Source organism: Cyrtonyx montezumae, unplaced genomic scaffold (genome assembly GCF_038088225.1).
Source record: "Cyrtonyx montezumae isolate F1298 unplaced genomic scaffold, pur_monq_1.0 scaffold_7, whole genome shotgun sequence".
In the NCBI taxonomy this organism is placed as follows: Eukaryota; Metazoa; Chordata; class Aves; order Galliformes; family Odontophoridae; genus Cyrtonyx; species Cyrtonyx montezumae.
Genome location: NW_027072078.1, coordinates 1,376,474 through 1,400,533, shown reverse-complemented (window position 1 = coordinate 1,400,533; position 24,060 = coordinate 1,376,474). Strand labels below are relative to the sequence as shown.

The following is a 24,060-nucleotide window of genomic DNA, read 5'->3' as shown; positions in this document are numbered from 1 at the left end:
ATATACACTGGGGAAGAGCACCTAGGATTTTGATAAATGCACGTCAAAGAGGTATTTCCAAAACCCCTGGAATGCACATGGCTGCTGGGCACAGACCTACGACATCTATTTCTCCCATGGCAATAAACTATACCTAGTTAATTTTGGCATAAAGCACTCTAGGGAGCTCTGTAGTACAGAGCACGCCAATAAAAAAAAGGACTTGGATCAAAGCAAACACACTGCAAACGAAGCAGCTAGCAGGCACTGGGAGAAGCTGGTGGAAGAAGAGGACAATGTGAGACAGGCCACTCCAGAATCCTTCATTGCCTTCAAAGGGAAGCACACAGGTTTGTCTTCAATCCGGATGAAACAAAACTTCTGCTACAAGTCACAGGGCAACAGTGTCCCCTGGAAAAGGTGATGGAAGAAAAAGTAGAGACAAAAAAAGGCTTCATCTTGATTTTCAAGCCTCTCCAGGGCTGCAGAGCCAGACAAAACGCACGCAGGTTGCACCGCACGCATGGAAAACGCGATGCGGTAAAGGCACTGCCAGATCACATCTGAAAAATGCACAATTTTCCCCCAAGAAGTGCCCGATTCCATGATCAACTTTCCATGAAATATTTCTCGCTTTTCATTCATTGCACAGTACTGTTATTTTTAGAAGAGCCAGAGGCAATGAGAACAGATTACTGATTAACAATTCAAGGGAGCCTTTAAACGTCTGCTCGTATCTTGCCATCTCCTCCTTCGCTAAGAAGTCAGAAAGTTTAATATCAGTTCTGTCACACATTCAAAGGCTCTTCCCTCCCTCACCTGCTTTTGTACGACAGCAGAGGCACAGAGCAGCCTTTCCCTCGGTGGGGGAAGTGAGAGAAGAGGTATCCTGAAAATAACACCTGGTGAACATTCAGGGCCAAGCAAATCCAGGGACATCTACAGTCAACCACTATCAGCTAAAACTTAACAAGGTGAGGGCAGGATAAAGAAAAGCAGCGTGTTGAGTCTTGTGACGAAGTGACAAACGTTTTTTGTTTCTGTTTTTTTTTTTTCCCCCCCATGAAAAAAACACAACAGAGTTTAAGAGCTCTGAGCTCCTTCCCACCACCCAAGTTCAGGATATCCACAGACCACGTTCTGGGCAAGCACTCAAGTAATTCCCCACTCCAGTAAACCCAAAGCAGCAGGAAAAGCTGTTTCATCTCTCGGAGTTTCACATACACTTCACTTACTCCAGGCTGGCAGGAAGACTCACATCTAGCACATATCCTCACACAACCAGAACGTGGGGATGAGCTGCCTAAGAGAGTCACTAAACTATCTTATGACTACAACAAAGAAAACTGGAGGTCCTAAGGCTTGAACTTTCCTGCTGAGCAGCGTGTTAGGAAGGTGAACTTCACTACTGCCTCCAGTTGGAAAACAATAATTGCCATCATGGAGACTGCTAGCTTAGGCCAGGAAAAAACCTTGTGTTGACTGCAACTTGGCTTTGCAGAGCAACGATCAGGGCTGTAATCCACATTAACCTGCAGTTCCTTCGCTGCCCGATGCCAGAGCATCCTAACGGCGAAGAAATTCATCCGCCACATCTGACAAAAATAGCTGCAGCTTATAAATAAGCAAAACAATAGGCTAACAAGAAGCTAACAAGCAAACAATGACTGAATCATAGCGTACTGTTTTGACATTTAAACGACGCTCTCGAGAACTCACTTTGCCCCCCTCGCCAGACCCCACGGAGAACAGATGAGGATATTTTTATCATGAAAGCACTGGCCTTTCAGAACGTGAGCCACCCTCCTGCAGCACGATAAAACTGCACGCCATCCCCGTTCTGACACGTCCCGGTGTGAACAAGGACGAACAAGCTCCTGTGTGCAGAGGCACGAGCCTGTCGGGAGCCCCAAATCCTGACTGACCGGCAGCAACCCGTACCTGCTTCAAAGCCCCACCGTGCCACGCTGGCTCGGTATCGCTCTGAAGCAGCTTTTGAAGCAGACACGCTATAGAAAGCAAGCAAATATCTGAAAATGCAGTGTAGTGAGAGGGCATTCTCGGCCTTTGAAGGGGTAAATTAACAAAAGCACGGCATTCCGCTCCGTTAGGCCAAACGAACTACCACTCCTTCCTCGTCGAGGCCGGGATTAATCTCTCCTTTCAAAAGCCTGTAAAATCATGTAACAATATTAGCTCTCGCAGACCATTTATTCTCAGATACATCAGCACTTTTTCAAACGATTGTGGAAGTGAGACTGGATAATGAGACCAGGGAAGAAGCAGAGGCGAGGGGCTGCTATCTCAGCACCATGCCCAGGCTGCCCAGCACGGGGTACGTGCTCACAGCGGCACCAGGCCCAGCACAAGGGATGAGCAAAGGCCTGTGGGCAGGGACACGTGCACGAGGAGATGGGGCAGCCTGCTCAACACTGCTACTGCCTCTACGGCAGCATGAGAGGGTGTCCTTGAAGTGTTGTGGGAAGGGGGATTTCTGCCCCAGTTCAGAGCTGCAGAGTGGGGAACACTGGCAGTCAGCTGGGACTGGTAGGTCCAGTTTGCAGCTGTGCTACACAAAGTAAAGCTTTTGAGTCTAAAGAGGACTAGTTAACATCGTGCTTAATTCTGATGCTTTCTTTACGTATCACAGATACCAAGCTCTCCACGTTTCTAATACTGAAAATTGACTGGGGTAGGATTCATTGGCAACAGAACGAGCAACTACCAAGTTTCCACTGACCAGAAAAACTCCCTTGCATATCTCACATCGATCCAGAACACCACAAACACAGCCTCACAAAGAAAACAACTCTCATTCTAAGTAATGAAGATATGCTTAATGATGATCGGTTTATCAAATGGATGGATGGAATCAGCAGTACGTAAGCGATGTTTTTAAGAGGATTACCTTAAATGCATCCAGGTACTTATATGCTTGAGGTCTTTAAGACTGGCTCCCCAGCTTTTGCAGTATGGAAAGATATCTCATTCTAAAAGCGTGGAAGAGAAAGGAAGGGGACGAGAGAATTCTGTCCCTCCCTCCCTCGTGTTAATCAGTTCCCTTAGATACGGGCTGTGCAAATTCAAGGCTAAAAAAACAACAAGAAAAATGCCCTAAAACCACACAGAGTACTTAAAATCGACATTCCCATGCAGAATGACTCCATCCCACTTCTGCAAGTGACCCAGTGCCACTGGTCACAGACAGACAACGGCCACCTGTGTGCTCATGAGTCTGAAAGCTTTCTCTCCTGCTGACCACGGTGTCTGCAGCTGTGCAGCCCCTGCTCTGAACCTCTATGCATTCTGAACGTAGAAGTTAATGAAACACTGAGCACTGAGAGAAAGCATCTCCAGAAAAGCCCACCTTGCTGCTGACTGGACTCCACTCTACTCAACCCCATTCACTCCTGAAGTGGTTCCACAGAAGCACCCCAAACATCCCAACTCCATACTTGAGATGCTGCCACAGGACCCAGCTGGGTATTTTACATCCCTCGGCTACTTTATTTACATCAGAGAAGAACAATGAACATGGATCTGACTTCTCCTTTGCTTGGTTTGTGGCAAAGAGAAAACGTTTTGGTTTCCTATAAACTCACCACAGTGATTTTATCTCCGCTATAAATGCAATACCAGGGGTACGGGTTGCTCATCATCCACTGCCACACAGCAGCAGGTTTATTCATCACGAGCCCTACAAACCAGTTGCTTTATCATGAAGGGATACAGTTTGGAGTGGGTTTTCAATCCCATTACTTCAGTTATGCCTGTACACTTGGAATAACACCCCACAAAGCCAGATCTAACTTCTTCCTCTCTTTTTCTGCTTTTTGCCAGACTCGGCTCCCATGTTTTAATTACCATTCAGCCAATACAAATATCAGATGCACATTTCTGGCTCGCGTACACACTGCAAGGCTGAAAAGATTTCTTCAGCAAAACACTAAGTTCAGGATCCCAAGTGAAAAGCACCAGGGTGACCGCTGCTCACAGATGATGCTGCTTCTTACATAAGGTCACTTTTTCATTCCCCATCCCTTAAAAGTTCTCCTGCCCTTCACCCACCACACGGCCAGCCTGACCTAAGCTTTCAAGCATGAGACAGGAGTATCTGTGGCTCAAATGCTGCTGGAAGTCATCTAACAAAGAGTCATTGCTGCCTGTCTCACATTAAGCCCACTTCACATGAGCACAGCTCTCCATTGATGTCTAGCTGCTTATTTTTCAGTAGGCAGACAGCTGAACTATTGAAAATACTCAAAAAGCAGTACAAAAGGTAATGATTATACGAATCCTGGAGAGTTCACAGCCCTTAAAACAGCCTCCTATCATCTGGGGAATACAGAGCACGACGAACTCTAGCATCGGGTTACCCAAGCTGTTTAACCAGCAGCACCCTTTGTCCTGAAATACCTCTAAAGAAAATGTGAAACATTACAAGCAACAGTGAAATCAATTCCAAAAGAGAGCAGAGGGCTGAAAGTCATCATACGTTTCTAATACTGGCCATTGATCTATTTACTGACAGAAGTGTGGAATGGGATTCCCTCTTGAGCACTTAACAGTCTCACAAAATTCTGTCTAGCGCACGGATATGAAACGGGCTGGAAAATCTGAAGTTGACCTGTGTTATCGAGGAAGGCTTAAATTGAGAAGCCCTCTCAGGGTTAGGAAAATTTAACCTCCCTTACTCGACAGACACACGTTGTGCAGCACACACAGCAAAAGGAGAGCTCTCAAAAATGCAAAGCCAAACCTTCATAACTGGTAGTAGTGGTCTCTTCTCTTCCCCCAGCACAACAGCTCAACCTCTGTAAGGTTTCCTTCCCCAGAAATGCATTTAAGCCCACAAAAATCTAGGTTAGATCGCAGCCCGCTTCCCTCCTCCTAATCTACTGAAGTTGTTTTGAATATACTTCATTTACATTTTCCCAACTTGCATTACCAGAAGCACTTACATCTTCTGCAAGATCTCTTCCTTAATATAAAAGCACCTAAAGGGATTTTGGAAGGCAATCAAGAAGAGAAAGCTGGGGTTTGGGAAAACTCGAGCTCCTACCTGGAAAGTAGACGGTGCTTCATATATCAAATCATCCCTAGCATAAATATTTCTATCAGTATGCACCTGGAAACACAACACTTTTGGAAAAGAGAAGGCAGAAATACAAAAGAAACGCTTTTTGTAGCATGTCGTGCATTTTGGAAGCAAACAATTTTCTGAAGTGCTCTAATAAGATTTCTCTCCTCTGCCCCACAAGAAGCAGCCGACCTCCAAGACCAACACTGGCTGCTTTGCTTGCTTCATACCAGAAAGACAAGACACAGGAGACAGTGCAGCAGGATCATAAGGACAGGGGAGCAAAGCAAACAGCCAGGAGCTCAGCACGACATGCTTTGATCAGCCCGAGTTTGGCTCCGACTTTTTGCTCATTTCAACACAAGGAGACTTTTCCTTAATAGGAGCAGAAACTGAGAAAACCTACTTCGGTTTGCAGTTCTCCTTTTAAGCTGTGAAGACGTTCATAAAGCGCTGCTTTGCTGTGCTGCTCCCTTCTTTCTAAGGAAAATCGAGCAGCTCCACCAGCCTAGCCACTCCTTAAGCTCCCTGCCGAGGGTTGGGGCTGAGTTATTTAAGCCTCCCAAGACTGCTGTGCTCCCAAACCCCACTTGCCCAGCCTGGGAAAGTAGATATGTGCAAGTTCTGACACACTTTGTTCCAGCGTACTGCATTTGCATTCTGCTCATCCACTTGTAAGACAGATCTGCATAACATTTTACTGCATTCCCAGAATAGGAGCAACATGCAATAAAAGTTTCTTCTTACCAGAGCTAGGCATGTGGTTCACTCTAGGTGGATTCAACAGCTCTACTGGCTGGTCCCTGCCAGAAAGCCCATCTGGAAAGAGAAAAAAACCATCACAACAACTCTTTGGTTAGCTGAGCTATTTTAGACATTCCAAGCAGAAGAAAAAAATAAATAAATCACTAACCAATCAGCAGCACGAACCAGAAACACACAAGTAGCACAAATCAATAGAAACAAGAACATGAACAGGACAGCAGCTGCCTAACGACTGCTTACACTACAGCACAAAATGAAAGACACTGCAGCCCGGAATGCACTCAGGTTTTCCTGGTCTTTAAGTCCAACTGGTACCGATCCCAACTCGAAGAAGTAGGCACGTCAGCTTATAAAGCTTACCATACCACAGCTGAACAGCTATTCCTTCCTTCTCCAGAAGAACAGAGCAGGGTTAAGGCAGAAAGACATCCCCGTGAAGTGAAGTTGAAGAATGGCAGTAACATGCCAGGGAGATGAGAAGGAGAGCTGGCAAATCACCGCCGGAGATTAAAATGCGCAGACATACATAACAAGCCCCGTTTTGCATAAGTTTGGATTTCAGAAAGGCATTAAAAACATACTTTGTAAATGATATGCAGAAATCCTTCTTGCTGAAGCAGTTCTCTATTTAAAATATCTCAAAGATCGTATCTTGCATTCAAGTAGAGTTAAAACAGAAGAACATGATCCCCATTGCTGTAGACTGCCAGACCAGATTTTCTAGTCACCCTCTCCCCTCCCATCTGCCCCCCCAGTAGTGGCTGAAACAAAAAAAAAATGCTCAATTCAAGTGATGCTTCACTACAGTACGCTCCCAGTACTTCGCTTACACGACTGCAGAAAACTCATCTCACATTGGTTTGTTCCACTGTAAATGCCCACACCTCTGGCAGCCGTGTCTCCCTAGGTCTCCTGTAACGCATTACTGAGCTCTGTGCTGCAGCACAGATACCATCAAGCCAAACCCTGTCTGGAGACATCAAAGAAGCCACCCCATCTCTCAGTCAAAGCAAAGCTCAGTGCTACAAAATGCTCCGATGGTGGGGGAGTGTTAACAAACAAACAAACAAATCACACTTGGTTTTCTTCTCCCTGCTTGCACCGGTTCAGCTCCTGGCTGGGTCTTCTCCACTGCCTGTGTGGCTTTGCCTCCACTGCTAACACCCAAGCATCAGTGCAGCCCCAGGCAATACACAAATGAACCAAACTGCAGCCACGCTGAGCTTTGCTTCCCAAGCAAGTTAATTACTGTCCTGTAGCTAGAACAGGTCGTTCCCACCACGCGTTATTTGCTTTTGGATTGTTACTGTGAGACCAGCAGCGCGGCTGGGGCAGATGGCCTCGTGTCCACCGGCTGCAGCGGGACGTGCACCGAGCACACCCAAGTGACACGAGGCCTCGTTTGGCTTTGTGGACTCACTCCCACGCTGCTGTGTGTGCTGAGCGTCACCCGAACATCCAACATCACTCCCACGTGTGTTGGTGACTGGGGATGTAAGAGCTGCGCCTGCTTTTGATTCTAAGAAACCAAGTATCGGCATTTCCAACTGATGAAAAAACCCAAACCAAGAGTCTCTTCAGTCTCTGCTGCAAAACAAACGATAGATCAATCACAGAAAGTGTTTTTTAAAGCACGGGAGTCTTTTTGAGCCTTTCTGCTCAGGACTGTGATGGCCGCAGTGTCTGCATCACCCGAGGCTGCAGGTGAGCTTCCCAAAACAAGCAGAGCACCTCGTGCTCTGAATCCTGCAGCACCATCCCACCCCCCCATCCCTATCCCCCTTTCCAAAGCATTCAGCTCCAACCCTCTAGAAGCTTCACCGTGCATTTCCACAGACAGCTTTGGCAATTACAGAACTAAAAAAAAAAAAAACAACAGGCAGAAGATGCTAAAAATATCCGTGCCACACACAGATCTCCAGTTTTGTCCTTGCTGTTGCCTGGAGGGGATCACAGGGCGCTTCTGCAATGCTGAAAACCTGGGCAGGGATGGGAAGTGCCTTGCTGCTGAGGAAGGGCAGCAAAGAACATGCAAAGAGGGCAGGCCATGCCATCAGCTGCAAGGCACTTTTACTGGCCACACACAGCAGCGACAGAGCTGGGTTTCAGCAGCACAAAGCACCCAGACTGCACACGGGGTAAAGAAAAGATGAAGAAGCAAAACAAAGCAGAACAACATCCAAAGTGAAAGCAGATTACACAAGGGCTGGGAAAGTCCAGCCTAATTCCTTCTCCCCACTAAAACGGACAGCTGATGAATGAAACACAAGGCTCAGTAAGCTCTCAGCTCACTTCCACCACAACACTGCACGCAGCCTTCCTACAATCAGCTCCGATGAGTTAAAAGATCGCAGGGCAGAACTGGAAAAGGTTATTTAAACAGCTTTTCATTTATTCAGATCTTTAGGCCCGGTGCAAATCAGCCTGGTCTACTTGAACTCCGTGAGCAAGGCGATGAACAACCAGGAGTTGTCTTTAAAGACCTCCAAGAGAGCAGGGAAAGTCCTAAAGAGACGCAAAGGCAGATTGTGAGGGGAGGTGGGGGAGGCAGGAGGAAGAACCACAGTCAATACGAGGCAGCACAGAAATCAGCAGCGTCGATGGATCGAGGTGAAGCTCACGTCTCAGACGCGACATCACACCACAGAGGTGACACTTGGGAGCACGGCAAGAAGAACTCGACCACAAGCTGGCCAACGGATGCAAGGTTCGATCACAAGTGAGAAGCTCCCTCCAGCCTCAGCAATAACCATGGTTAAATGCACGACTACAGGATGAGCACTGCTGGGCCAAGTAACGACACAACGAAAAAGAAGCGCGCCGCAAACTGAGACTCCACCGTTTGGCAGCGATGCAGAAGACACAAGTTCATTCCAGGATGCATTAGCAGGCACATATGCAAGACACGGGAGGTAATTACTCAGAGGCGTGACAGCCTGCTCGGCAAAAGCGCTGCCCTCGGTTTTAGAAGATGAATTGCAGGCAATCAAGGAGAAACCTCTGAGAAAAGGCTCGAGAAGAGTTGGCATCTGAGAGAATATCCCAACCACATCCTTTCGAGGGCGTGCATCCACATTGAAAATTAAGCTCCTGCTATGGTCTCTGTAGAGAAAAGGGATGTTTCTGGATCGATGACTCCTGATTTGTCATCGAGCAAACAGCCACCTTGCTCTCTCTACTGCTTTCTAGCAAAGCAGTTGTGAGCTTGTCTTACAAAGGAGAGGAAGGGACCCACTCCTCCTCTCCCCAACCCCAGAAGGATCCTGCTTTAAGGTGCTCAGCTACTGCATGCATGACCAGCACCACATCCAAAGCTTGTAAGAAGAGGAGCTCTTGCCTGGGAGACTGGATGTAATTCAGCCCTAAAGCGAGCTTAAAAATAAGATTAAAATTCCACACTGACAGCCTGCATACAGCCTCCTCAGCACCAAGTGGCACACTCCGCAGGGCTGACCCTCTGCACGGAGCTTGCTCTCCCAGCCACACTGCTGCACACAGCATGCAAGCACTATTTTCCTGCATTACTTCTTGGGAGCGGGGCTCTGGTCAGAGCCTAGTGCTAAAAACAGGTATGTGCTGCCCTCTCAGCCTTGGGATACCAGGTGATTAAAACAAAATAGCTTCGGAATACAAGTCTGCCCCCAACCATTAAGCACAGCCCGCTAAAGCATCCTGACTTGCATATTAACAGCTGTGGTGTCTAACAACAAGTTAAAATATTAGTAATGAGAATAGTAATTATCATGGATGTATTATTTATTTGTCTACTCATTCGGAATTTACAGAGAGAAAAAAAATCTTCAACATTTACAAGAAAGCAATTAAGGCAGCAAATGGATTATTTCTCTTTAAACCTATGAGAAAATGCTCAGTGCATATTTCCTCTCTAATTTGTCTGCACTCAAGAATCTATTTTTGGACGTCTCCCTAGACTGTATTGTAGCACCACATGTACTGTAATGGCATTTTAATTAGCCCAGAGAGCTGGAAGATGCACTGTGCATCCGAAAGAGAAGCAGCCTAACAAAATGAGAGCATCCTTCTCTTCCTTTCTTTGAGATTTACAGCAGCTATCAAGTAGAAATACCAATTATGGTTTCAATTGGAATTGACTGCAACTACTATAAAAACCCACTGCATCGCAACAGCATATAGGATTGAACAAAAATAAATGCAGTATTTAAGCACTGTTTACTCATACTTTAAGGGTGGATGGTAAAAATAAAATGCTGCAGATACCTACAGGAAGAACAAGGGATTCGAGCAGAGGAGACAATAAAAGAAAGTATTTGTGAGTTGGGCTTGAAATATGCGTGGCCTGCAAGCATAATGAAGAAGCTACCCACAGAGATGAAAGCCAATCCAGTCCTGTTTATGTGGGGATGGATTTGTTTTATTCTTACTTTTATTAGCTCTAATGCTAAAGCGAGCCACCTTTCATTGCCACGTCGCAGGAACACCATCAGCAAAGGTCTTGTGTATTTTTTATGTGCCATCATTCACTCTTGGAAATTGTGATGGAGCAGAAGCAGGGCAAACCGACCCAAAAGGGGTCACGAGCCTTCCCCACACAACAACTATAAAGGCTTTTTAAGCCAAATTACAGAAGCACTGATCTACTTCGTAATGCCACTGTTTATCTTCATCCCTCGCTGTGAGATATTCATATTTCATCTTGTTCCTCATTGCATTCTTCTGTATCACTTTCCCAAACCAACTGGTGAACAGGAATCAACCCACTTTGGACAAGCCCCAGCGTGCACTAGAGGAGAAGCAGGAATCCTACGCCCCGACTACTTGTTGCAGGTAGCAAGGCAAGATGGAAAGCCAAGCACGGAAAGCTTACCTGCTCCTGTCTGACACCAAGCATTAACCCAGCCTACTGTAAGTCACACTGAGTACCACTGGCAGCGTTGGGCTGCTTACGTACACCCTCCTGATTCCCAAATCGTGGGTGGCTCAACTTCTCTGTGAGGCTCAGCACCTTCTGCACGTGGTCAGCCCAAACACGCACCGCTTCTGCTCTTCAGTTACAGGCAGGAGAGGCTGATATTGTATTTCATACGCACAGCTGTAGCCAAGCACGCGATACCAGGAAAGCACGGCATCAGATTCCGCCCTATTTTTGGCTTATCTTACCCAACCATTTCTCTTAGGCTCTCTTCTGCAGCCGTCCACCCAACGTTCCCACCTGCCTGTGCTGTCCTAGAGCTCCAGCAGGACAGCAGCTCGGCACTTCCATGGGAATAAAACTGGAACGTGTCCTCGAGGTGGAGTGTGCTGGATCCCACTAGGGCCCGACACTGACAGCTCAGACACAGTGCTGTGCTCACAGCCAACCTGGTACCTTGGCACAGCAGCCCCCGTGATCCCAGCCCTACTTGAGGGGAGGACAGCTACTATCAGCTGCAGACACCATGGGGCTTGGACACGATGGTCCCCTCCGAACCCTACAATTCTGTGATCCTGTGAAAATAGCCCCCAGCTCTGGAACCATGCTGGTACCTACCAGCTTTAGACAGTCCCTGCGTAACAACTTAGTGCCAGTTAACATTCGGATTTCTAAAATCTGCAATTTAGATATTTTTAAATCGCTGAAGAAGGAAAAAAAAAAGAAAGACTACCATTTCTAAGTATCTAAAAGTAGATTTTACTTTCACAGACTCGGTAGAACAGCAGTACCCCTGCTTGCAACGAAGGAGCTGAGACTACGCTGTTTATTACTATAAATACAAGCCTAGATATTTTCCCTGGCACGAAGCACTTTGATTATATGGGCAAGAGATTCATCATCTCTCACAGATAGCTCCATCCCTACTGCTTTTACCCTGACAGCGAGCACGCAGTGCTGGCAGGAGGGGAGGAGGGTGCAATCTGCCACCATCTGCAGGGGGCTGCCATCTGAAGAGGTGACTGTCCTTAAGAAATCAGCACAGTCCAAGAACTGAGCTTAAATACGGAGCCATAAGTTCAGCCAAGCATCTCCTCCACGGGCCGTTCTGCAAAGCATTCCCATTCCCTGTTAACTGTATGGTGACTTTTTTCTTCAGTTTTAATGTGGATTTTTGTTTGTACCAAACGGGAGGAAAACTTTATGTCGTAGCTAGACACAAAAAGATGAAGGAATCACAGACAAGTATTCCTACAGGAGATCCCCACTGTCAATGCAAGGTGCTTGACGTGCTGAGATAGATGCCACGAGCTGCAGCACAACATAAAAGCAGAACCCATGCAGCAGGAGAGGTGCTGCTGGCTCACGGCCATTTCACAATCACCAACTATTCAGAGCATAACAATCGACGTTTGATAGCGACAGATTCGCAGATATAATGCCTCCTCTATCAAAAGTAATATTTAAGCAGGTTTGAAAAAAAAAATAAATGATTGGGGGATACCAAAGTGAGGAGACAAAAAAAGAAAACCAACTTGAAATTAATCTCCAATTCTCAGCAGAAGGAGACCTAGGAAGCACGCTATAAAGGCAGGAGAGAAGGCTGAATTGAACCAGCTTCAAATTCCCTTCCCCACAGATGAACAAACCGTCAGGAAGAAATCCAGCTGAAGGACAGCCTTATGGTTCTGATGGCTTCCCAGCTCCCATCCTGACCCTGAAAGAAAACCCACTGCTCTGACACGTGCACAACACGCTGGGCACTGGTGATGCTCATACACAACATCAGAATTGCTCCCAACTGCAGCTTTGCAGCTGAAGCCCCCAGAATGAGCTACAAAACCAGTAAGCAGAGTAAATTTGCTCACCTAAAGGAGTGAGCTAATGAGCTGCATCGCATTCATCGTCTTCAAGCTAATGAGTGGGGAAAAAACTCTCTCTTTAAATAGGGAGTGGATGGTATGTGGTATGCTACTTGCACAAAGCAGCACGGGCTTTTTCCTTCTTCCAGCCCCATGCTCTGTTACTGCACACACCACACAAGGCTTGTCCACGAAACTATTTCCATGGCAATCTGCGTCCAAAGGATCTGAGCATTTCCAGCAGTAAAGGGAAGCAATAATAATTCCTTAGCAACCCATGACACCACTGTTTTCAGAAAGCAGATGAACCCAAGTTCCTGGATGGAGCAGAGGTCAGGGAGAAAGGAGGCAAAGGAAACTGATGGTCCCTACACACTGGCAACGGGATCTCGCTGGCTGCTAACCAGATGCCTTATGAGCTGCAGCTCCTTCAGTGCAGGGCATAACTGGAGAGAGCAGAGGAAAAAAAGGAGAATTCTTCACCAAGGAAAATAAATATGAAGGCATGGAAACAGATCTGTCAGCAAACAGAGGACTTGAGTTTGATGGAGCTGCAAGGTCCCAGGCAGCTGTCAGCATGCCCAGCAATCAAGGCTGCAAGCTCCCCGTGCTCCACCAAGCCTCTCTTCCACAAAACAGGAGCAAGAACATCTGGAAGATGTTCCCCCCCAGCCCAGGTAAAAGCATCCCTGAGAAAGCTCCCAGTCAGAGGCACAAGCAGTAAGCCCAGGGTAGCCAGACTGGATGTGTCTCCTGCCCGGGGAGCAGCTTGAGGCTGCACAGCCCTCGGGGTGGGATTGCAGAAGGCAGCACCATTTGTTTGACACAGCTCCTGCTGTTGCATACAAGCTTCAGATAACTCCTACTGCTCACTCCTGTATGAGACCGAAGCAGCACCTACCAGACATGCTCCAGCGTGGAAGAGCTGGATTAGGATTCTGGATGTTAGTGACTGAGGTTATCCTGAATCCAGTCCCGAGATTGCTGTGACACACCAGCACTGCAGTGTAGGAGCTGCTGGCCATTTTTCATGCTATGTTCCAAATCTGCTCTAAAAATAAACAAACCAACCCAAGGAAAGTGCTTGTTTGTAACAGAAGGTAAAAGATGCAGCAATTCAACAGCAAACTCAAACTTGAAAACGTTCAAACGAAGCTGTTTTTGTGGAAATTACCATCTTAGGGCCAGGAAGACCCATGCTTTGTGCACAGAACTGGACGGAGATGGAAGAAAGCCAATTAGATACGTAAGAACGTGGAAAGGCAAAGGAGCATCACCTCCATCTGACTACAGCCATGAGCAACTGGAGGATCCACCCACACTGGCATCGTTTATTGACTTCTAGAATGGCTTCATGGAAGGTCAGGATAATTCCTTCCTATGCAGACTCAACTGAGCCAACATCTCAGGCTCCAGAGGTGCAGCCATCCTCTGCTCAACGTACAGCTCCAGTGTCACTCCCTACTCCAAAGGGAGTGCTGAAAGCTGCAAGAAGGGGTTCCCCCCACGTGGAAAAACGAGACACAGACTGCACAATGTGCAGCAGTGCTATGCAGCTTGATGAAAACTAAATCCTCATTCCCTGCCTGATCAAGCCAGGCTACATTTCCAGCCCTGAGAGCACACGTGACATTAGACTCAGCTGCCCAGTGGTACAGAATGGCTTCAAAATAAGGGAAAGGCATGCTAACTTAGACAGTAAAATGTGCCAAGAGAAATTCACAGCAATTCTATTCCGTGCCAGGTTTTCCACGGTAAACAGGTCAAAATAAATGTGAAAGCACATTAGCAAGTACTACTTGGTCATTCCTTTTGAGCACGTAAGCTTTTCCTTGCAACATGAAATCTCACAGAGGACTGAAAAGTAAGAGCACCGACCAACCCCAAGGATTGTATTTGTGTAAATGCCACCAGCACCTGCACAGTGCTCCAGGTCTGTCCAGAGACCGTGGTAATGCCATAATAAGGAGATTGTTAACATCTAGGTGAAGTCCAAAATCCACGGGGATTTCTCTGAATGCAGAACCAGGCTGCATGATGAAATGCTTTTTGTGTATTACAAAAGAAAATGTTTTCTTTAAAAGCAGGTCTCAGAATGCATAGGTTGGAAGGGACTCTGTCGACCATCCAGTTCCAACCCCTCCACCCTGGGTTGGTCCCCAGCTGCCAGATCAGGGTCCCATCCAAGCAGATCTTGAACGCTGACAGGGATGGGTGCACCCACAGCTTCTCTGGGCAGCACGTGTCAGGGCCTGGGCCTGAACAGGTCTACAAATGTTACAGAAGTCAAATATTTGCTGTGTGCTTGGCTGTCTGATCTCCTTCTCAACCAAAGTCACTGCTCAAACACGGTTGCCGGGATTCACCTTCAGAGGCAGAGAAATTATGAGACGAACTGAGCCAAGCTTACTGGAACCACCCAAACATCACACACTAAGTCCAGAAGAGCACAACACGGTGACCCTGTGTGCCAGGCAAAGACTTGTTAGGTTGTCCCAGGGGCCTTTTTAGACCCCCCTGTCATCCCCTTCAGGGTGCTCACTCCACACTTCAGTAGAGCCCAGCATGGACTGATGAGCCCCACCGCAGGCCCTGGGCTGCCCGTCCGAGCCCAGCAGGCAGCATGCACAGAACCTGAGAGCTGCTAGAGGAAAGGCAAGCCCACTGCTGGAGCTATGGGGAATGAACAAACACAGGCCCCACCGCAGGCAGGAAGTTCAAAGCCACAGCTAAATAAAGCAAGGACTGAGAGTTGCAAGCAACGCAAGAAGGCTGCTTGTCAAAACAGCCCATGCCAAGAAGTTTCATCATTCTTAGTAATCAGAAAATATCTGAAAATGAAGGCTTCAGCGAATGGGGGTGTGGGGGGGAAACCCAGACCAACTGCTCACAGTGATGCATTGTGTGAGCACGGCCGCACAATGCTCTGCTGCAGTGCTGCTCCACAGCCAGCAAAACAGCCCAGGGGTGATTTCACGTTTAGGAAAGGCACAAAAATGGATTCAAGGCTGCTCGGGGCTGAAGGTAAGTTTATTATTTAAGGTGTATAGGTATAGCACATCAGCACCCCGCGTGGCTGCTGCTCCCTCGGGGTCCCACTGGTGGGGCTGGGCTGCCTCTGTGCCTGCTGGAGGACAGGAGCTGCTGGCTCCTTCCTGCCTTGGGCATCTGCTGCCAGCACTGTGCTCACCTCCTGGGTTTCTCAAAGCAGTGCCACATGGTTATCCTGAATTTGTGATTCCACCGGCACATTAGTTAAAGCAAAACTGTGCTTTAACTGCAAAGCTGTGGGATCTGGACTTTCAATCTGCCCTCGGCCACATGTTGAGAAATCCCCGAGTCACGCCGGAGAAGTCATCGCTGCTTTACCTCGAGTCACTCCTCAGTACCCAAGGCGCGTACTGAAACAGCTTTCTCTGAACATATTGTTCTCCATCTACAGCTTAAAATTCATCCGTGCCCCTGCGCTGTTGTCGTCCTGTATCCCCATCTCCAGCACATGGAGGACTGACCTTTCCAGATTCACATTTACAACGAGCAGTGGCTACGCGAGCTCTGGTACAAAGAAAAACGAACCGAGAGGAATTTCTGGAATGGTGACTGGACCTGCTGCTGTTTCCTAGGGCAAAACACACGCTGTTTGCCTTGCATTTTTCTAATAGCCTGGTAAACAAGGGAGAGCTGAATGAAAAAAGCAACCTCACGAGCTGGAATCTTCCAAAGGATGGAAAACATCTCCACGTTCCGCCCACGAGAAATGAAGATGCTTCGGCAGTCAGCGTTCGGGGGTAACGCAAACAACTCTCCAAATTAAACAAATAAAAAGCCTAATAGTAATAATGCCGACCAGTAATTGCACTTCAAATGGAAATACTGCAGATGCTGTGTTTACTTAGGAGGCATGCACCTTTTTACTAGAGCAGAGACCCTCCCCTTAACAAAGATTTGTGGGCACACGTTACCTGACCTTACCTGTGCAGCCGTGAACTGCAGCACCAGGTTCCCAGCTTCGCGTCCAGGTACCCTCTTTACATGCACAATCCCTATCCTTGGGCTGGGCTTATCCGAAGCATCACCTAAATCAGGTCTCCTCGGCCCTAAAGCACCCACGTTCAAAAACTCAACCAACAACACAAAATGGAGTTTATGGCACAACATACTTAACACAACACACATCCCGTTAAGGGGGGGGAAATCCTCTTGGCCAGCAATCTTATTAATTGGCCATTAAAGCTTCTTTGACATCCTTCAGCACGTTGATTATTGCAAATAAAGAGCAAGCACGACTAGGAGGAGGTGGGATACATCTACAGAGATGGGTTACAGCATCCCCAAGCAACTTCACACCCCAAGCATCTTCCCACACACCCCTGTGCCCGGACACACCGCTTCTCTTGCTGTATTCCCATCCTGCAAAGCATTGCAGCTCCTTTCCAATGTTCAGCCCCAGTTTCTTCTCGTTCCTAAAAAAGTTTATCTGCGATGCACAGCAAGTTCCCAGCATTTTTAACTCATTCCCAGCACCGTATTCTGATGTAACCCAGCAGAATTACTGAACTACTGAAACACGGTCTGTTCATCTTGTCTTCATCAATAAAACCCACTGACCAGCGTCAGGCACAAAACTCCTGCAGAAAGGTAAAGAGAGAGAGGAAATTGATAGCTGACTTCAGAGGAGACAGCTCAGTGCCTTAACAGGGCTGAGGGGAAGCACTGCACAGTGGGTTTGCTCTCGGTCTGTGGGGTAAAAGGCTCTTTCTGGTGGAGCTCTGCTGCTCCATGAGTGCATCAAGAGAGCTCCTGCTGTGCTGGCAGCACGCAGCTTGCCTGCAACACACCCCAGACTGAAGCCATGTAAGACGGGTCTATTTTTACCCCCGTGGACACCACTGTACATGCTTCACAATATGGTGGTTTTGTTACTCTGTCCTCAAAAGGAGATGCCGCGTATAAAAGAAGGACTTTGAACACGCGGTTTGGAAACACACAGATCAATCAAACTGGCTCTTGTTTACCTGCAGCGGGGGAATTTCCCCTTTTAAGGAGGCACAGCACTCTGCTGCTGCACTGCAGCTCAGCTGTCCGTAGGCACAAGCAGGCTCTGCCTGGCACACACCACGCTCTCAGGTCCTGAATGAGAGCAATCCCACCGCAAATCCTTTTTACTACATACGTGTTAGCTTCACGCTGACACATCTGAGCCCACGTGTACTATTTAGGAAACAAACAGCGCACACAACACAAGGTTCTTCTGTAGCACAAACGCTGCTGAGACATGCGGGCACTGGGAAAGCAGAGAGAAAACATCCCGAAAAACTTCAAACTGCACTCAGAGCATGACAGCATCCTGGAGGATTTAATAATTTCCACTTAAGCGAATAGAAAGATTAACTCGAATTTCCACTGAATTGCAACCTCAAGCTTTCCTTCGGGTCGGGATGGAAATATTTCCCCTCCTACTTTCTCAGCTTGCTTCGGGTACAGCTCCGAATGGAGGCGAGGCACGAAGGTGCCAAAACTCGAGCACGGTTTGCCTGATTGCAGCTTTCCCTTGTATTTGGCCCTTGCTGGGGCTGATCTCTCCCTCATCACAGCTTTCTGCTCCTCCTATGTCTGCCAGGGCCACAAAGCCCCTCAAAGCAGCGCAGACACGGACACCTTACTGACGGCATGCTCACAGCAAGTGGGTGTGCTATGAAATACCTCCTCTGTCCCTCTGCTCTGGGTTTTCCTCAACCTACGGCAGAAAGAGCTACATAGGGATGGTTAGCAAGGCTGCTCTTCCACAGTCACCCCTCTTCATAGAGGCAGAAAGGCTTTTGCTGCAATGGAGCTATGCAAGCACCGCTGTTCCGAGCTCCTCATGCTGCTTGTCTGTCGGATCACAATCCACTCCATCAGAAAGCAGCAGCTGGATAAGACCTCCATTCTTCAACATCTCGAAGCTTCTGTGGGTAGAAGAAATGTGCAGACAGACCGTTCAGCTGGTCACATGCAGCCTTTAAAAAAAAAAAAAACAAGCCTGCACTATGCTGTTTTTGTATGCCTTCCCTTTTCCAAGTCCAAGATCAGCCTCGGCTTCTTCAAAGCCTTTTGTAGCACACTCCGCTTTTGCTCGCTCGTTAGCCCTAAGTGCAGCCATTCGCTAATTTCGAAATGCAGTTGTTCATAAATCAAAGTTCAAAAGGTGCTTAAAAACAATTCAGTCACTGCAGCTGGTGACCGTTGATCTTTTCAGCTCTGGAAACACCCTTCTAATGGCAGCATCATCCAGAGGCACCTTACCAAGTACTCCTTGGGGCAACGGACAGGTGGCCAAGGGTCAGTGAGATCACAAATGATAGAATTGCTCAGGTTGGAAAAGACCTTCAAGATCATAGAGTCCAACCTCAACCAAGCCATGCTACCCTAACTCTAACATCCCTCTGCTAAACCACATCCCTGAGCACCACATCCAAACGGTCTTTAAACACATCCAGGGACGGTGAGTCCACCACCTCCCTGGGGAGCCTATTTCAGAGCAACCATTTCTGTAAAGAAGCGTTTCCTAATACCCAACCTAAACCTCCCCGGGTGCAACCTGAGGCCATAAACCACAGAGACCAACCACGCAGCTGCTGGGCATCTGCAACAACCTGCATGAGAACTCCAAAGGGACCCAAAGCTGCATTCATAGGCAAGGCCACGTTCAACGTCCAACCAAAAGGAATCCCTATGTGCACATGGTTAAGCAACTGGAGTCTGACAGCCAGCCCACACACGAGGACTTCTGTGCTGGGGAATCGTCCTGCTGTGTCTCCCACCTATGTGATGCTAGATTGTGCCACTTTCCCAAAGAGCTACTGAGCCCCACCTGAGCCTAACGCTGCAATTTACTCACAGTTCTTATATAAAAGCTCTGATATACAGGAGCTTTGTCTACATGTGATTGTCTACGATAAAACACAACGATCGAGGAGATTTCTTCTTAAAGCTCTCCTCCTTCAGAGCAGCAAAACAGGAAGTTTTCACTTAAAAACCTCAAGTAAAGAAAGACAGGGTTCCCACGCACACCCCAAACACCTCCTCCCAGGCACCTTCAAACAAACAGAACCAATGGTGAGGCCAGCAGGACGAGGGAAGCTTGAGATTGGATATCAGGGAGAAATTCTTCACCAAAAGGGTGGTCAGGTACTGGAACAGGCTGTTAGGGCAGTGGCAGAGTCTCCATCCCTGGAGGCGTTTAAGAGATGCATGGACACGGACTTAGAGATGTGGTTTGGTGGTGGAATGGTAGGGTCAGGCTGACAGTTGGACCTGACCATCCCAGAGGTCTTCTCCAATCTGTGAATCAATGCAACATTTCAAACAGAGGTAGGATCTATTTTCACACTTCCATTAGTTTCTTTTCAAATCTGCTTCACACACAACAATTAAGCACGATTCTGCCCCTGACCAGCTGCACCATGGGCCTGAAAAACAGAACACTATGACCAGGATCTAAACTCCTTGTCTCTATTGATAGTATACAAAGAGAATAAAACAAACAAACCGGTTTTGCAGTCATATAATCCACAAACATCAGGAAACAGCCCTCTGCCACCACCCTGAACGTGGGCTGAAGAACTCAAGTTCACCAGCATAAGGATACTGAAAAGGGATGGGGATGGCCATTGCACAAGGAAAGGAGGGGGAAGGTTGGACTTGGATAAAACAAACTGATTACTGGCACTTCTCAGCATTTGCTAATTACATCTTATCAGTCATCTTCTTTCTCTCTACAGGCAGCCATGCCATCCCCAAGCCTGGAGGAAGAGGCAAGCAGGTCCTGGTGTTTATCTCCACAGGGAGGCACTAAGGCTGTCCAAAAACGGGACAGCTAAAACCAGCCAAAAGTTAATATTTACAAGTCCAGATGAGACAAATACAGAGGGAAAAAAAACAACACTGCATGCTCTCTAGTGTTTTATCAACATTTGTTGATTTATTTTAAAAGTTGGGTAGAGTATGAGTAATTAATAGACTGCCATGACGCCCATATGCTGCATCTGCTACAGCAATTTATTCCCATAGTTATTTTATTACTCTCTTTGGGAACTGAATGAGATAAGGATCAGCATTCTGACACTTGGAAATGAACTCTTTTCCGTGGCTGTCAGAAGGAAAGTGGGAATTAATCGTCTAATTTCATTCTGAAAAACAGCGAGAATAAGTCCAATAATGAAGAAAAAAATATTGTTTCTCCGTTAAGAGGGGAAAGAAAAGTGTTTGGAAGAGCAGTGGCCTTATTATGCTGGCAAGCCTACAGCCCATGAGATCAATGTTTTGATGAGCACAAGGACTGGTGCCAGAGGGGGACGGGAAGGAGGGGAAAAGACTTCAATGAGCTGCAAGCATAAGGGAGAGCAAGAGGATGGGAAGCGGTCTGAGGATGAACCAGGTCGAGTAGGCTTAGGTAACAGAGGAGCAGAGTGAGCTTATACAAGATGATCAGAGCCGGGGACCTCACAGTTGGATTTTGAAGGCTGGGGGCAAATGGCTGCTCTCATCTGCAGGGGTAAAATGGATAGCAGGGGGCTAAGCCAAGGAAGAGAATTGACAGTGCATAAAACAAGACAGCGCAGACCTTAGCGTGTCTAACTTCTACGGCACAGCTTCATCAAGGGGGGCTGCAAAGGGAACAAGCAAAACTGGGAGCAGCTTGCTAACAACTGGAAAAATAGGTGCACCAGAAACCTTAAGCAAAGGGCAGAGAAAACATCTGGTGACTGCTTTTTTTTTTTAACCTAATTCCTCTGCAAAAGGGTTCCTGCACATCAGCAGCATCAAGTTGTGTCCCACCCCACTGCTGAGTTTGCCATACAGATTTATTTCTGGGCTTGCAAATTACTTTGAGGTGGGAGCTCTGCTCCAGCACTGACATCGCCTGGCTCACAGTCCTGCTGCAGTCCCAGTTTCTAGGTCAGGAAGCACACACACAGTGCCTAAAAGTAGAGAGAATTCTGGAAGAAAGGACTCCCACGTTTGGAGATGTGGAAAGGTGATTTGGACAAGATTAGCTTGATCGAAGCCCTTCTGATCTTAAAAACAAACAACTGATTGTAAAGACTCATCTATATCCCTTCAGAGAAAACACTGAAGAGTAACCTTGGGGGAAAAAAAAACAACAGAAAAAACCACTATACAGAGGGAAACTTGGGTACATCAGCCTCTGCAATTTAAGCCCAACCTGACAGAGAGCTCAGTGATAACCCAGCACATCACCAGGTGATGGCAGCTCCCCATCTCCCGCTCTAACCACAGTCCCCAGTGCTGGAGCAGCCACCACTGAACCTCGATTCCAAAGGAGCTGCTCGAAGCCATCGCTCACACACCCGCCTGGGTCTTGTGATCCCAACTGCAAACAAAGCTTCTCTTAAATGTGGTTTGATTGACGCAAATCAAGAGCTGAGCGGGTGATTCATAATTGTCAGACCGTAACACTCGCATAAAAACAGCATGTGGACAAACTTGCTGATGCACTCAAACGCTCAGCACGTACCGTGAGAGGCAGAGCCGAACACAGAGCTCTCACCATAACGTCATTTTTAGTCCCCCTCCTCCCCTCTAGGACAGGATTTGGGTTTGCCTAGGTAACAGAAAGCATCATCATAAATCTCCAAGCACGAAGCGTGCAAGAGGCATTTTGCTGTGCTTCCCTGCAGCTTGGCAGGAAATATTAATATGTTGAACAGAGCGAAGGCATCATCCAAGCGGAGCTCAGGGATAGCCCACAACCACACCCCACACATTTGCTGCAGTTGGACACAGTTGCCACAGTGCCAGCCAGCCACACATTCTGACCTTTCTATTCCCAGTTGCAGACTACTCCCTCTTCCTTTATGGTAAGACATTTTTGCTTCCTTCCCCTTTGCCTTCTTCCACGTGAGTACATAGAGCAGGGTGGTTAGGAGGACACAGAGAACCACGGGACCAGCAGCCTGAGCTGGGTGCCAGGGATTGTCATGGAGCAGATCATCTTGAGTGCGATCACACAGCACGTGTGGGACAACCAGGGGATCAGGTCCAGCCAGCACAGGTTCACAAAGGGCAGGTCCTGCTTGACCAACCTCATCTCTTCCTACAAATCCAGCAACCCGCCTGGTGGACGAGGAAAAGATTGTTGACGTAGTCTACCTACTCTTTAACAAAGCCCTTGGCAGGGGGTCAGGTTGGATATTAGGGAGAATGATCAAAATTAGTGATAATGCATTGGAATAGCTTGCCCAGGGAAACAGTGGAGTCAACATCCCTGGTTTAAAGTTTAAAGAAAGGGCAGATGTAGTACTCAGGGACGCAGTTTAGTGAGCAATATTGGTGGTAGGTTGGACTAGATGATCTTAGAGATCTAGAGTCCTATGATCAGGCAGACCTGTGCCTAAGGACAGGGCCATTTTGTCCCATCTCATATATCTGGGTGCCTTTGGGAAGGAGCCACAAGCAGCATCTGGCCCAGCTTCCAATACAACCTAAATCAGTCCCACAGAGGGGACTCTGTACACCCCTAGCACTTTGTGCTGACTCTGCACCGTGTGTTCACAAAGGTAGGTAAAAGATGCACAAAAAGCTGGGATATTTCAATGCAGTCCACGCACCTCAGCCTAACATGCAAGAAAAGATGTGAACCAACTCCATGCCTTCTTCACCCACAGAACAGCCCAACTGGAGAGCCAGCTCTCTGGAAGAGGCTGACATGCTTACACAAGATGTTTATACCAAATGCATGTTTCCTACTTCAATAAGATCACATCTGCCCCAAAATTAGAACTAAGACCCTACTACAATACTCCTAGAGCCTACAAGAGCTGTACTCTGTGTGCAGAGTGCACTCAGTATCTGCAAATTCAGTACAAACAGCATGGATTTAAAGAGCCTGGATGTGGGTGACACCTCAGAGCTAGTCATTTTCAACATGGGGCCTCCCACCAAAGCTCACACAAAAGTCCCCTTTCTCTGCTTTTTGCTAAGTAATCCAATTAAAAGATTTCTTTTTAAAGCAGCACCGAGTTCCCAGTTGCTACGAGCAGTCCGTGGAGCACCCATGGCAAGGCTTGTGTCCCATTACACTGCTGCCCAGGAACCTGGCAGGCTGCGCCTTCAGCTGTGCCTTCCAAACAACAGATTGCTTCTTACTGCCAAGGGAAGAGAGGAAGGGATTTTCAGCAGGATGCTACCAGCAGCTGTCTGCGAGTGTCAGCAGCTGGAAGCCAAAGCATGGTCTCTTAAAATAGAGGAGAGGGCAGCAGCAGCATGCCACGTGAGGGAGGACAAGGTGACGGACAAGAACAAACCAGTGCTTTCCAACACGGTCCCTGCAGTCCACTCCTATAGCTCCTGGGGCCAGGGCTTAAGCAAACATCAGTGTGACTAATATATTTAGGAAGTCCAGAAACTGAAGCTTGTGTTGTTTTTGGCTCAGCGCAGCGAATCGGCTTTAATGACGACCTACAGTTAGCTCTAGAAAT

General features: G+C 47.6%; 1 protein-coding gene across 9 annotated transcripts in view; it reads right to left on the bottom strand.

Annotated features, from left to right (window-relative positions):
* HDAC4 (histone deacetylase 4) overlaps nucleotides 1–24,060 on the bottom strand; it is a 194,022-nt gene that overhangs the window by 122,547 nt on the left and 47,415 nt on the right. For 7 of the 9 annotated variants that reach the window (XM_065750742.1, XM_065750744.1, XM_065750746.1 and 4 more), the window contains one exon: nucleotides 5,807–5,878. In XM_065750742.1, the coding sequence (XP_065606814.1) occupies nucleotides 5,807–5,878 (72 nt within the window). Of the gene's footprint in view, nucleotides 1–5,806; nucleotides 5,879–6,184; nucleotides 6,239–24,060 lie in introns of those variants that run through there. The other 2 variants (XM_065750745.1, XM_065750747.1) reach the window with 2 other exon arrangements.